The 15,285-nt window shown below is 39.2% G+C and overlaps 1 protein-coding gene across 1 annotated transcript in view; it reads left to right on the plus strand.

The window, feature by feature from the left end:
- Window positions 1–1,901: 1,901 nt before the first annotated feature.
- Window positions 1,902–15,285, plus strand: part of cgnl1 (cingulin-like 1) — a 28,514-nt gene continuing 15,130 nt past the window's right edge. The window contains exons 1-8 of the mRNA XM_057337989.1: window positions 1,902–2,021; window positions 4,533–6,178; window positions 6,301–6,395; window positions 9,310–9,415; window positions 9,915–10,016; window positions 10,371–10,519; window positions 11,443–11,584; window positions 11,989–12,201. Coding sequence (XP_057193972.1) covers window positions 4,583–6,178; window positions 6,301–6,395; window positions 9,310–9,415; window positions 9,915–10,016; window positions 10,371–10,519; window positions 11,443–11,584; window positions 11,989–12,201 — 2,403 coding nt within the window. The 5' untranslated portion in view covers window positions 1,902–2,021; window positions 4,533–4,582. The remainder of the gene's footprint in view (window positions 2,022–4,532; window positions 6,179–6,300; window positions 6,396–9,309; window positions 9,416–9,914; window positions 10,017–10,370; window positions 10,520–11,442; window positions 11,585–11,988; window positions 12,202–15,285) is intronic.

The raw sequence follows: 15,285 nt of genomic DNA on the forward strand, positions 1-15,285 counted from the left end.
TCCTGGAACCATCTGAAGGCCCCATGAATCACGTGACGCTCCAGCGTTTTGGACTTCCGTTGGCAGAACTCTCTCTCTCTCAATGGCTCTGGGTATAACGTCGGGTGGTTCTTCGCCTCCACGTCGTGCATTAAAATCCTTTAATGCACGGCTAGCCGTGGATTATCCCGCTTATATCATGGTTATTTGCCAAGTTAAAGAGACCATGGTATAAAATATTTTAACTGGATTTTTATTAGAATAATTAATTTAACATCATACACATAAAGTGCTTCTATTTGCCATGCCGTGTTTTTTGTAACAGTTATAACAATTTGTTCTAAAGACCCTCACAAAAAAGGACTGTTATATTTTCCATTTAAACTAAAGCAATACAATTCCCATTATGCACTTAGTAATTATGTGAGGGTCTTTTAGAACAAATTTGTATTACTGTTACAAAAAACACGTGCTTTTAGTAACAGTCGTGGTGGGTTCCGGTTGGTTTCCATTTGTGGAATGTCTGGTGTACTGTATATAGCCAAATTAATATATTTCAAATGGCGCGAAACACAATAGCCTACATGAAAACAATCATTTTGTAACAGTTTCCAGAAGGAACCAGATAGAATAAACTAGGCTATTTAATTTCTTCAAATGCACTTTATTGAATAAAACGTTTGAAATTAAGTTTATGTTCATAATACATCATAAGCCGCATGTACTATGATGCATTTTCGGCATGGAGTAAACGGCAATATCATCACTGATTCTCCGTTCACATCAGTGGCCCGGATCCCCAAACAGGGACAGAGAGCGCTCTCTGCTGAAGGGATGCAGCGTCTGTCAAGCTTATTGTTTTCTGTAACTTAACACAGCTACAAGACTTCATCTAGTGTACGCACACCCACACAGAGAAATGAAACCCAGAACTGTGGAGGCATCGGCGTTTTTTCACTAATGTCCGCGGGAAGATAGTGACTACCACGTGTACCTGTCATTGGTTGTTGTGCTTCTTGCGTAAAAAGATATGGATCTTTAAAGTTACTATTTAAAACGTTATATTTCCGTTTTTTCCGGTCGACAACATCTGGACATATTGTTTTATTTAACGGTGTTAAAATTGTCAAAGGGTCAATAGCCTAAATACATCTCTGTCTGACAAGAAAAGTAAGCGCCTCTCAAACCATTCTATTGTGGTATTGTTTTTCGTTAACGTTCTTTTCATGACAATGTAGACACCAATGTATACAATGTGTTTTATTGGGATTACAAAGAAATCCATCATGCAACTGATGATTTGTAATTTGCATTATGCAAATACTCCGTCTCTAGAGCTCTAGCGCTAGATGGCGCTGTCAGTCTGTTGTCATGTCATATAACAGTTTGCAACGCTGATGAGGTGGACTGAAACAAGTTGTGTGTCTGTCAACTTTTTAGAAAAAAGTACGCAATATGCAAGGCCTTGGTTAATCATAATGTTCTTTGACAATAATGTGCGATTGTATTACATCATCTTAAAACCGCACCTTTATTTCTATCCTACTTTTTAATATTTAAATTCTTTCTTCAAGATTCAACATGCAGTTAACTGGCATCAAAACCTCACGCAAAAATCAACTCACGCATGCACTCGATCATCTTATGAAAAAAACTCATTATCGCATGAAAACCCTTGAAATAACCGATACCGAAATCACAAGGGCCCGGGCGGCCTACACCCAGTTTCCACAGCATTGTGTTTTGAGATCAGTTGAAATGTAAAATGCGCTCTGGTCGCTTGTCATGTTAAAGAAATCAGCTGATCTGGAATCAGGTTGTAGGGGCAGATGGACAACCGAGCGGGTGGGCGGAGTGAAGTGGGCGGGCTTTACACTTCCCAATAGCCCGTGCGTGCTTGCAGTAAAACTAGTCTGAAAACAAGACCTGCAACAAGTGTCTGAACAATTGAAAGGAGAATGGATCTTTCGCTTTTTGTCACTGTTGTTTAGAGAACTTGAACGGCAAATTAACGCATCTTGTGGGATAAACGGCAGACGGCGGTAAGTTCTGCTTGACAATCCTGTTTTTTTATTTACTGTTATGTTAAAGTATGCGCAACTTAATAAAGTTAGTCTAGCAACATTTAGCGACGCGGTGGTAACGTTAGCTGTGCAGTAATAAACTTGAAGACAATGAAAGTAAATATAATAAACTTTAATGTAACGTTAACCGTAGACGGAAAGAAAAAAATACGTATAAAAATAATTTTGATAAATTGTTTTACAGTGATGCCCGGTGTTCGGGCGTCTTTTGGATAGTTTTTAGGATTAACAACATTAAATGTGGCAAAGGCAATGGATGCATATTGCAGAGTGAAATGCAGGCTTTAAAATGTTTAAGAAAATATTTCGTGCACTTACAAGTTGTCAACCTGCCCTTTGATTTCATTTTTTGTGTAGCAGATTTCATCATGTTTCCTTTGCATCCATGACAAATCCTAAAAAAATGACTGTCTATTACTCTGCTGAACCTTTTTTGTTGATACTGTAGCTGTACATATGTTTTGATTAGAAATAATGCCACAATGTAAGAGATTTGGAAAGGGTTATGATGAAATTTAGTCAGATTCACCAGAAACATCTTTTTCAAGTTTCCTGGGAAGAGAATACACACTTAAAGGCCTTAGATGAATTGCAGGTTAGACTCCATGCTGCAAGAGTCATAGCTTCCCTGTCAGATCCTCCACTCTTCCATTCGACACAATGAAAGGAAAGGATCTACATTAACACTTACAAGTCCTTGTGTGCTAGTACATGTGATACAGAAGCTGAAAGAGGCTATTGTGTTATATCTTTTCTTCTGTCCCAGAGCTCTGTTCCTTGTGGATAAGGGGGCTCGTTTTTATAACTCGCCCTTATTGTTCTTACTCATTCCCCTCTGAGGCGCTGGAAAGTTTGACTCCCTTCTAGTGGCCTAGTAAGGACCTTATCAGCATCTTTACTATGATATGTTCATTTCGAGTCTTTTCAATCTTATGCTCTGAGCTCGTAGTCTCTTTACACTTTTATTCTTGATTGAATTGATTATTTACTTGATTCCCATGGAAAATGAATCAACGTTGCTTGGGGTTTGTTCATTGCTAAGCCCTCAGGCATCTCACAGGTTGAACATTATTGCACGGCAAGCTCTGGTCAAAACCATTTGGTGAATGGCATCAATATGACTCACGAAATCTTTTGTTTTCTTAGAGGTGAAAGCATGTTATCAGTGGGGTCCAGACCAAACTGATAATAGCCTGTTGCCCAGTGTGGTGCCTGTAGCGGGGTGATATTTTTGCAGCTTTGTTTTGTTTTCCATTCTGTTCCTCACAATACTTGTGTTGGTCACATATTTCAAATGTGATTCCTTTTGAATTGATTCAGCATGATTGAACTTGTTGTTTTGCAGCCGTATTTAGCACCACTTGAATAATCAAATTAAATGAAAATGTCTTTGCATCACATGCTTTGGTTATTTCCAATACGTTGAACAGTTAGTGTCTTTTCATCTTGTTCGTTTCAAGATTCAATACTAAATCCAACCTCCTCTTTGTTTTACCCTGTTTTTTTTCTAACTTTGCCCCTATGTAGTGACATCATAACCCACACACTGAAGTCTCTGTTTTTCTTAGTCAGCAGTGTTAAGAATGTGCTGAAGATTATAAAGTCTGAGTCTCAACTGATATCGCAGTTACTTTAGCCTATTTGTCTAAACGTCTGGCATGCACTTATATAGTAAAAAGACATAAATGCACTTTGTTGTAGTTTATATATATATATATATATATATTATATGTCATATATGTGACCCTGGACAACAAAACCAGTCTTATGGGTCAATTTTTCGAAATTGCGATTTTTACATAATCTGAAAGCTGAATAAATAAACTTTCTATAGATATATGAGTTGTTAGAATAGGACAATATCTGGCTGAGATACAACCGTTTAAAACTCAGGAATCTGAGAGCGCAAAAAAATCAAAATATTGAGAAAATTGCCTTTGAAGTTGTTAATCAGGGGCACTGTGGCAGACCATCCACTCACAAAAATAAAGTTTTTATATATTTAAGGTAGGACATTTACAAAATATCTTCATGGAACATGATCTTTACTTAATGTCCTAATGATTTTTGGCATAAAAGAAAAATCGATCATTTTGACCCACACAATGTATTTTTGTCTTTTACTAAAAATGTTCCCGTGCTACTTAAGACTGGTTTTGTGATCCAGGGTCACATATAGTCAAATACATATTCAAATAGCTACAAAAACCAAATTACGATGTTTATCTCTGAATAAGTTCCTAAACATTAGCGATGGATCTGTTTAAAAGGCTTTCTAGGTCTTGTTTTTTTCCAAACAACTTTCATCCAGTAAAATGACTCAAAATTACCATTCACGACTGAAAGAAGACATAAACTGTATCTCATTCAGTCTCATTATGTTTTTTAATGCAAATATTTCCATTAAAAGATACTATAAGCATCACATACTATTTGTGTAATAATGATATTATGGCTTTGTTTTCACAGGTGAGCCTCATCCACAGAGAGGGATTTGGTAGTTTCTCTCAGTGTTCCTTATGGATTCTTATAGAGTTAGTGGGATACCAAACACTGGACTTGCACAGAGCTATACCCAGCCCTCTCACACAAGAGGCCAAAGCAATGGTACTTACGGCCTTAGTATCCGAGTTCAGGGCATAGATGGACACCCTTTCGTGGTACTCAATAACCAGGACAGAGGTCCGAACCCCTATGGAGCCCCCCTTAACAATAACGGATATGTAGATTCTGAAAACCCATTCCATCACAGTTATGAGGAATATGAATACAAAAATTTGTCAGAAGGCCCGTTTTTGGATTATAGACATCAGATGCCACATGGAGGTCCTCACAACGGGACTTCTGATGCTAAGAAGCAATCCTCTCTTTTAAACTTCCAAAAGCATCCTGAACTTCTCAAGCCATATGATCCTGAGAGCAATACTCTCGATAACTTTGGAAGACAGCCTACGGTTGAGATTAAAAATCCCTACGCATCACCCCTCCCTAGAGCCAACTCCCCTATTGTGAGCCAAACAAGAACCTCCAGCCTGGACCGATTGACATTCCCAGATGCATTTTTACCGAATGACAGGAGAAACACCCAACCTCAGGTTCGTCCTCAAACACTCCCAGTCAGTGTCCAATCTCAAACCAGATCGTCCAAAGACCATGTTCAGACCCAGCCTCAGGTCAAACCCCAGGGCCAAACACAACCTCAGGTCAAGCCAACATTGAAAACTCCACCGCCTTACCAGGCTCAACCCTCACAACGCCTTCCAGTTCCACAGGCATCTACAACCGCCATCAGCCCTTATGACCACACCAGGGCATCCTCCAGACCCCCCAGCTCAATGAGTAGCACAAACTCCAGTTTGGAGCGAAGTCGACGTGAACCTGACATCCTGCCCTTGCGGCGTGTTGACTCCAGCGGGCCCGTTCTACAGTCCTCCTCCTCCCGTAAGTCATCTTTGAGCTCCACCACACCAACCAAGGAAGACCAGTTGGACCAGCTTTACGCAGATAATATCAACCGCCATGAAAACCGGCGCTACATCCCTTTTCTGCCTGGTACAGGGCGTGATATCGATACTGGTTCCATCCCTGGTGTGGATGAGCTCATCAAAAAGTTTGACAGCAAAGATACTTATCAACGCAGGGGTCGATCAGGACGGAGGAATCGACTTAACCCAGAAGACCGGAAGCGGTCCCGTAGTGTGGACAGCGCCCTGCCGTTCGGTCTTGAGGGTGATGACAACTATTTGGATGAGGTTAGCCGCAATCGAGGCCGGTCCACAGAGCATCTCCTTCGCCCATCCCTGCTTCTACAGAAGGGTGCTGGAGCGAAAACCTCCACCATTTCTCCACCCTCAACCAGACCCAGGATGAACCTTAGAGACGCAGCACAAGTCAGCAGTGCTCCTGGTTTTCCTCAGGACACAGATTCAAACTCTTCAGCTGCTATTTTGGGGTACAAAAATCCCCCAAATCGTCCCTCCGTAGTGCCTGTAGAGAACAAAAATGAAGAGGTCAGACCGTCACCGAGCAGAAGGACCTTGTTGAGTGTGTCAACGGGATCAATTTCTCGTCCTGCTGTCAATGGAAAAACACCAAACAGTGAAGTTGATGCTCAGGTAGTAAAGGATGGTCTCTTGGCAAAATTATTTGATCTTTTATGATATTGTTGTAACATTATGCATGTTGGCATGAAAATAACTTGTTGTTAGTGTAAACTGTATTCCTTCTTTCCGTCCAGGTGACGCCTGATCTTCTAAGAGGTCAACAAGAGCTTTCACAACAAACAAATGAAGAGACTGCCAAGCAGATTTTATTTAGTTACCTCAAAGATGGGTAAGTACACTTCACAAATGGTTTTAATGTTTGTTAGATAGGAATTCAATAAAAACATTCACCAAATCAGCAACCAGTTTAATTTCTTTGTTTCTCTAGGTTGTTTTCCACTAAGTAGTGTTCGCCCTTTGTTCTTTGAGAATTTTTTTAAATACAAAACATACAAACCAAAATCTTTAAGACTTATGCAGAAACTATCAAGGAGGGTTTGTTTGGAATTCAAAATGGTTTCCATTATCTTTGAGTCATAATGATAATAGTACATAAATTAACACTCCCTTACAGTTGTGTACAGCACACTCATCTACTCACAACTCTCACCCTAATCTCTTTTCTCAGAATAAAAACACATTATTCACGTTCCTTTCCAATGACTCACTACATGCTAAACTGTGGGTCATATTTACTATAGTAAACTCTAGTAGTAGTCATTTATTAAACTCTCAATAGGCAATACAGTATACATCAAGAATATAAAAACAAGACAAAGTACTAAACAATAAAACAAAATATGAACAGTTAATTCGTGAGAATAACGTCATCCATTAGCTGTTAAATGGATATAAAGTAACTTGCAACTCTAGTTAGTTTTCACTGCAGTTTCACAGATACCAGAGGGAAAGGATGTAAAATCACTATGAAGTGGGTGGTTATAATCACCAAGAAACTGAAAAACAAATTTCTCAAAAACATTCAACCATCTGTTTTGATCCTACATTGCCACAATAGAACTAATGCATTAATTATATACAGTGCTTATCAAATTTATTAGACCATCTGTCTGTCATAATAAAAAGAAAATAAATATTGTTGAAATCTGTCCAAATAAAAAGGTTTAAAACTAAAATTGTATTGTAATTTATTTGGCAAATACCAATGGAAACAACTAAATAGTCTTTATTCAAGTTTTAAACCCAAATTTGAGCCGGCACATTCAACTTCTTTAATAAGTCAGAAATTAATCAAGTGTAACATTTAACCATTAAAACATACTTTTTATTAAGGACTGCAAGTAAATAATTGTAATGTTGCGCTAGCAACGCCAAGGTCTTGGGTTCGATCCCAGGGATTGCACATACTTAGAAACAAATGTATAGTATAATGCAATGTACGTCGCTTTGGAAAAAAGCATCTGCCAAATGCGTAAATGTAAAGTGCTTTTCTATTTCTTCTGCCTATATTGTAAAACGCTACATTTGAAATTTCATGAATATCAACAATAATTATATTTTAGCATTAGAAATACTATTGTGACTAAAGAGATTACACGTACTGTACTGGTGGATTAACCATCACCAGTACTGTTAGTTTAGGGCAGCTGTGACACAAACTTTACATTGGGTGGTGGTGGTCTAATAAATTTGTTAAGCATTTTATAGGCAAGGCAAGATTATTTATAAAGCACATTTGTGACCCTGGATCACAAAAACAGTCTTAAGTAGCACGGGAAAATTTTTAGTAAAAGACAAAAACACATCTTGTGGGTCAAAATTATCGATTTTTCTTTTATGCCAAAAATCATTAGGATATTAAGTAAAGATCATGTTCCATGAAGATATTTTGTAAATTTCCTACCTTAAATATATAAAAAATTTATTTTTGTGAGTGGATGGTCTGCCACAGTGCCCCTGATTAACAACTTCAAAGGCAATTTTCTCAATATTTTGATTTTTTTGCGCTCTCAGGACTAGAGTTTTAAACGGTTGTATCTCAGCCAGATATTGTCCTATTCTAACAACTCATATATCTATAGAAAGTTTATTTATTCAGCTTTCAGATAATGTACAAATCTCAATTTCGAAAAATTGACTCATAAGACTGGTTTTGTTGTCCAGGGTCACATTTCATACACGAAGGTAATTCGAAGTGCTTTACATAAAAATAATTCGCAAAGAAAAAAGGTTTCATAAAAGATCTCTTATTCATTATTCATCATCGTAAAATTAAACAAGTATATTAAAAAAACGTCCTTGCTCAGCTTTGCCAACAAAAACAGTTTCAGCTCACTGCAACTGGGTGAGGCAACAATGTCTTCAGTTTTTGCTCAGTTTTGCTCCACTGTTTAAAGTTGCACCCAAAACAGGGCTGTTTCCTACTCTCGTCTAATCCTGCATGATCGCTGTACAGCTTCAAAAGCGTGCTGTAGGTGCCCAAAAACCCAGCCTGCTCTGGTGAATAGCTGAACCCGTGTCCTACCCGAACTCCATATTCTTGATGTCAAAAGGTCTGCCCTCTGCATTCCTCATGTGCTGCGCGGAGGGAGGAGAGGTGAGCGGATTATACACCGCTGTCTGTGAACCCTGTGAAGTCATGCAGATCTAGGATCAGATATCTTCTGGTCAATGGCAACCTTTATTACAAGCCTCATAGTCAGCGTCTCATTCAATGACGCGTGCCGTAGCCACGGCAGGTTAAGGGTCGTGGTGGTTGTAATTAAGGTAGGTCACATTAATGCCGTTGTCAGCAGTGTTCTGAAACGTCTGTTGGCGACATCAGCTTACGTCATGAAACCAATAATAACAGTGTCCTCTGTGGTAGGTGTGTGTGTGTGAAAGAGAGGCTATGCTGGGCTGTTTCTCTCATTGTTACCTCATGGCAGTAACCCAATGTTCTGTGCTTTTCCCTCATGTATCACTTGAGCGCCCTGGGAACATGCGGGCATCCGCTACCCCGCTCAGACACGCATTCCTAGACATGTGACTTGTTAAAAGAAAGCAGTCATTAGGGTGGGCAGGTCATAAGGTGATGCATCAAAGTTTGTGTGCTCCACGCAGGCAAAGAGCCAGAGTGTTTTTCTCAGAAATCTCAGGGATTATACTCTGATCCAAACCACACATACACATGAGCTCAAAGAAGGGGCTTGAGATTTTCAAACCATCCAAGTAAATACATGCACTTGTGTTTTGCTTTGCAGGAGCAACGATAATGACGACACAACTAAGAGGAAGGTCAACCTGGTGTTTGAAAAAATCCAGACGTTGAAGTCACGGGCCGCAGGGAGCGTGCAAGGGGACAACAATGTGAGTCGGTGTTGTGGCATTGAAATCGGGCTCAACAAACGGCTAAGACCGTGAGCCTCTTACGAGGAAGCCTCTTGGAGAAAGTATAAAGACCTTCAGGGGTTATTTACTGAGCGAATGGCATATTCATGGCTAATGTTTAAACGTGTGCAAGCGAGTCAGAGCGCACCGTGCCCCAAACATACCAACTTTCTTCTACCATTCAAAATTCCAACTAACATACTTGCTTGACAAAGAAAAACTAGTCTGAATTGTTTCTATTATTTTTATGGTTACATAAACCCAGAAAATCTTGTTTTTATACTTTGAGTTATAGATAATAAGTATTAAAACCCACCCTTGTTTGTAATACTACTAGTTGCCACTACCGTTAGTATTACGAATAGGAACTCACTATTTCTGTATCTGTATTCTGTATCAAATCATCGTGCCTTGCTGTGAAATTATTTGGAGGATCTGTTGCACATAAATAAATATGAAATATGAATGTCTCTCTCAGTCTCCAGATCTTTCCACCCATGCTCGAGTCCTTCAGGAGCAGAAAGCAGAACTGGAAAAAGAGATTGTAAATCTTAAGAAACAGCTTGAAGATGAAAGCAAGGTAATATGTTTTCTCTGAGCTTACCAGCGCATTCTTAAAGTCTACTCTCTCTCTCTCTACTAATACCGCAACAACTTGTCAACTGTACCTTCGACCCCTGCTCTGTCTGTTTAGCCAGTCTGTTAGAAGCGTCCACATGAACTGAAAATCCCATTCCTGTCACCCATTAAGATCAATAATCAAATTAACTAATTACTGGCTTATTATAAGGACTAGACCTGCTATCCAAAAAAAGGAGATTTACAGGGCCGTAGACCGACCGTGGGTTTGGCTATAGTGTGGGGTGAAAGGTTCAATGAGGATCTTGCCATGTCATGTACTTAATGTCACGTCTTATTACGTTTCTCCCTGCAGAGGTGCAGAGAACTGAGCGAGACTCGACAGAAGGCGGGAACGGGAATGAAAGACTCGAGGAGAGAGTTGGAGCAGAGTCAAGCAGAGTGTGCCAAACTGCAGGACAAGCTTAGTAAAACAGAGGCTGATCTGCGCACTACACTCGAAGAGTAAGTAACTATTTATGGACTTAGGACAAAGGTTCACAACCTTGGGGGTGTAACCCCGTCGTTTTGTTAAATCTAAATGAAGTTCTTGGGAGTTTTATACTGTATGACGTATATCATTTTTGTTTCTTTTTTTATTCAACAATTGTATATATCTACCTTTCCTTTTGGGAAGAAACCTCGCATCTCCATATTTTATTGATTTTTTTTCCATAAACTAATTCTATTGGTCACCCTTCATGTTTGCCTGTGGGTTTAACAAATATTTAATCAATGAAAAGTATAAAAACACTTTTTTTTAAACGTAGACCTTCGCAAAAATCAATAAATGTAGTGTTAATGTAATTTTATACAAATAATACACATTAAAATATGAAAATAAATTAATATTAATATACATTTAATATAATTAAATACCAAACACAGACCAGAGGTTAACTTCGGGCCAGGGGTGTGCGTCTGATGAAACTGTCTAAACATTTCTCACATTATCACAGTTTATTCGTTAAAGTTATAAATGTAAATTAAGGGAGTAAATGTAAAAAGAAAAAAACGTAAAAAGGTCACATTAGCAATTAAAGAAAAAAACACTCAAGCAAAACATGGTCAGGTCAAAGTGTCTGAATAATTTGTCCCAGATTTTTATCAATTTTAACGGTAGTCCACTGTATGAAGAATTTTTGGGTATAATCACAGTTTACTTTATTTTGCTATCCTCAATTAGATAAATACACTACAGTGTCCTGCACCCACTAGTAAAAAATCTCTGTCTGAATAATGTTTGGTTTGACTGCATTCATCCAGCCTTGTGCATTGCTGGCATTTTGAATCTTTGAATCAAATCAAAAAACCTTTCTTATTGTTTGTTTATTAAATGAATCTCGAAGAAACGACTCTTAAAATCTGATTGTGTTTGTGTGGGTCAGACTCTTCCAGGTGAAGATGGAGAAAGAGCAGTACCAGACTGAGATCAGAGACCTGCAGGACCAGCTCTCAGAAATGCATGATGAGCTGGATGGAGCCAAACAATCTCAAACAGACAGCAGCGAGAAAGAGGACATAATGAAGGTATATCACTGAAACCATACAAAGCATATCACATTTGTATGCCCTGCTGAAAAGATCTGCTTAGGTAAGCATGAATGTTCATGCTGGTTAGTGCTGGTTTCATCTTTAGCACCATTCTTTCTGATGAAACTGGTTGGGTAAAAAACGGTGACCAGCATCCAAAACACAACAGTTCTGGTCTTTTCAACAGTTTCTATGGAACAGAAATAAATGCTAATATTTACATTACATGGATGACATTTATAGAGGCACATAAAATGCATCTTACATGCATATGCATGCATATTACACTGCAATAATGTGCAGCGTTACAGGTCCGACACATTTGCATCTTCTGGATATATAAGACCTGAGGCTAACGGTGACATATCTAACGCAGTATAACCATGAACTATGCTCTCTAGGAGATGATGCAGATAAGACTGGACCTGCAGGACCTGCTCCTTGCCAGAGAGGAGCAGGAGGAGTTGCTGAGGAGGCGTGAAAGGGAGCTGACAGCCCTCAAGGGAGCTCTGAAAGAAGAGGTGGCCACTCACGATCATGAGGTGGACAAACTTAGGGAACAGTATGAGAAGGAGCTCGGTAAACTCCAGACGGCTGCGGAGGAGGCCAAACAGGTGATAAACTTCACATTCTTCACCAAAACAATCCACAGCAGTGTTACTGTGTGATAAATGGAAGAACATATTATTTCATGTCTCCTTTGTCCCGTGTAAATAGACAAGTTTGTTTGTTTGTTTTTAGCATTGTCTTTAGTTTTCACAGAAATGATTTTTTATTTTTGTGTTAAAGAGTTTTATTAAAGTGATTCCGGATTTGCTGTATCTACACAGCAAGACGACATCATCCTCATATCTCATTTTTTTCTGTTAAGACAAATTTTCGGTTAGGGAATGTTACTAGTTATTTACAGAATTTTCACATTTCTTAGTGTATTCATTGAATAAATTAATTGTAATTAATCGTTGTAATTGTCAAAGCCATCGGCATAGTCACAATTATTTAATAGACAGTTAATTGTCAGCCAAATTTCATAATCGTGACAGCCCTGGTAATTAGTTCTTATCGTTTACAAAAAATGTATTGTTTGACAAACCACATTTTTGTTTAATGTGTTTGAAAGGTTTTCATAAGCAAACAGATGAAACGTCTCATAAGGCCAGAGTTTAAGCAACAAGATTGAGTGCACGTGTAAGCAGTAAGTAGGAGTGAGACTTCAGGTGCAGGACTGGAAAAACCATTTGAGATTTTAATTTATAAAAAATAAGAATCACAATAGAATCGACAGGAAGAGAAACAGTGAGGCAATATGAAGACATATGGCTGTCCACAGGTGTCCTGTCCTGTGTTGTTTAGAGCGTCCTCAACTCTCTAAATGAGGCAATGGCATTACATTTATATCAGCCTCTTAACTCACTTCCTTTTTGCAACAAAGGTACTTCCTGTCCAGAGGAGACCATTGTCGTCTCAGTTTAGATTTATTTTAAATGAGTAAACGGACAAACTGGTCAGGTGCCATTGTAAATCTGATGCAACATTAGCTCGCCTTATTTATTTTGGTGAAAGCACTGCACACCGTAACCACATGTCAATGATGTCATAAGAGAAGAGTGGAGGGTTTTATTAGCATATATTCAAGAAAGGGACAAAAAAGAGAGCGAAAGAGGGTTTTGATTACTTACAAAGACCGGGTTACTGGGCGTTTTAGGGCAGAAGCAAGCCGTCAAGCTAAACAGGCATTACCATGCGCCTCTTCTTTATGGTTTTAGTGTTGATGGGAAGACCCCGTGTGGAGGAACTGAAGGGTAAAGCAGTAAATGGAGTTTAGTGTTTAATTGCTGTGGCAGGCCGTCACTAATCTAATGAGGCATTGATGGGGTGGCTGGCTGGTATCTCTCTCTCTCTTTTTCTCTCTTTCTTTAAAAATGTGAATGATGGGTTTGTTTCATATGTAAATAGCACATGGTCAATAAGTGGGTCACTGTGTAGACGAGGGGTATTACAATGGGGGGAGGTCTATACAAAATAGTTTGTTTAATTGTTTGTCTTTGTTTGTATTTCTGCACATGTGCTAACACTTTATTCCAGGTGTCATAATGAATCAGAAGTTTCCAAAAGCTGTTTGTTATCAGCATCTTGAGTTGATAATGTCTGTAGTGAATACAACTCGGGGTTCCTGTCTACTTTTACTGCTGCATAAAGGTACAGTTGTTTTGCCCCTAACTGTAGAAAAGGGACCAGAAAGGGGGTGGGGGGCTGTAGTGTCCCCTTCTCAGCAAGAGATTCCTGATTCTTAACGGTTAGACGTCTTTGTGCAAAGGATTCTCTCACCATTCCAATAGCTGTCTTTTTCCCTCTTTCTTATTCGTAACTGTCTTTAAAAAACCGGACCGTCAACATTATAACTGAAAATAGGTGGATTAATGAAGCATCAACTCCACCTGGTATCATTTCCAACTGGCATTCCATAAATATTTTTTAAAGATGGGTTTTATCTGATGTCTTTATTTGATGTCATTCTTTCATTATTTGCTTTTAAGTATGGCTTTCTTTTTTCTGTGGTACACAAAAGAAGATATTTTGAAGAACGTTGGTTACCAAACAACATTGGCCCCCATTGACTTCCATTGTGTGGACACAAAACCACTAAGACATTTCTCAAAATATCTTCTTTTGTGTTCGGCAGAAGAAAGAAAGTCATGCAGTTTTTGAACAACATAATTTAATCAGGCGAACAGTCCCTTTAATTTTGCATCTTAGATATGCTGGTCTCTAGATATCAAATCGGCCATCGACAAACCCATGTCAGTCAAGCGCTGCAAACAACCCAAAACAGATCTTGTCGGTATCTGGATATTTTGTCTTTGTGCGTTTGAATCCAGTGCAGTGTGATGTATTTGTTTTTCGGGTTGGGCTCATGTAGAGCTATGACTGTCTCCTTGAGGCTGTTTGGGGAGCAGATAGTCTCACAGGACGTGGTGTGTTTCCTCAGGTGATGATAGCAAACTGTGTCGGGCTACTCTGTGGCGGTTCAGCTGGACGCTTGGAGTGGAAAAGAGAAGTAGAGATAGATTTGTAACGTGAAACATAAAAAACTGCCGTATGAAAGCAAATACATGCACGCATCAAAGAGATTTGGTGCATCTGGATTCTATGAAGGTGTTAGTCTTCACCTTGGCCTTTAGCTTAATAACAGTAAGTCTTGGTGGACAGTGACCGTGATTATAGCTGTTTCAGATTCTGCATAAACAACAGTACTTGTGATTGATGGAGACTGTGACTGTAACTAGGCCATGGCGGGCATCTCTCACTACAGAGTGTGAGATGGCTCCAGCATTGGCCTGCATTCTTTTGCCATTGTTCTCGCCATCCTGCAGAGCCAAAGTCCCCCACCGTCAGATGATGTGTTCGGTCCTGGAACCCAACAAAATCCCCCACCGTGAGCTCAGGGGTCAGACCCTCACAGAGCTCCTGCCTGCAAGAGATTAAAAGCAGAGGCACAAAGCTAGGGATTTAGTTGAGGCTTAAATTGAGTTTAAACTTTTTGGCTGCGGTTTTCAAGCTGGGAGAAAGTGGAACATGATGGCAGATCTTAAGACATCTGTACTGTTCATTCATAGTATCGACGTGCATCTTTATGTTCAGAATACATTAAAAGAGCTGCTTTAAGATGTAACCACACCTGAGTAGATCTTAACCTA

This window comes from Triplophysa rosa, linkage group LG1 (assembly GCF_024868665.1).
Source record: "Triplophysa rosa linkage group LG1, Trosa_1v2, whole genome shotgun sequence".
Taxonomy (NCBI): Eukaryota; Metazoa; Chordata; class Actinopteri; order Cypriniformes; family Nemacheilidae; genus Triplophysa; species Triplophysa rosa.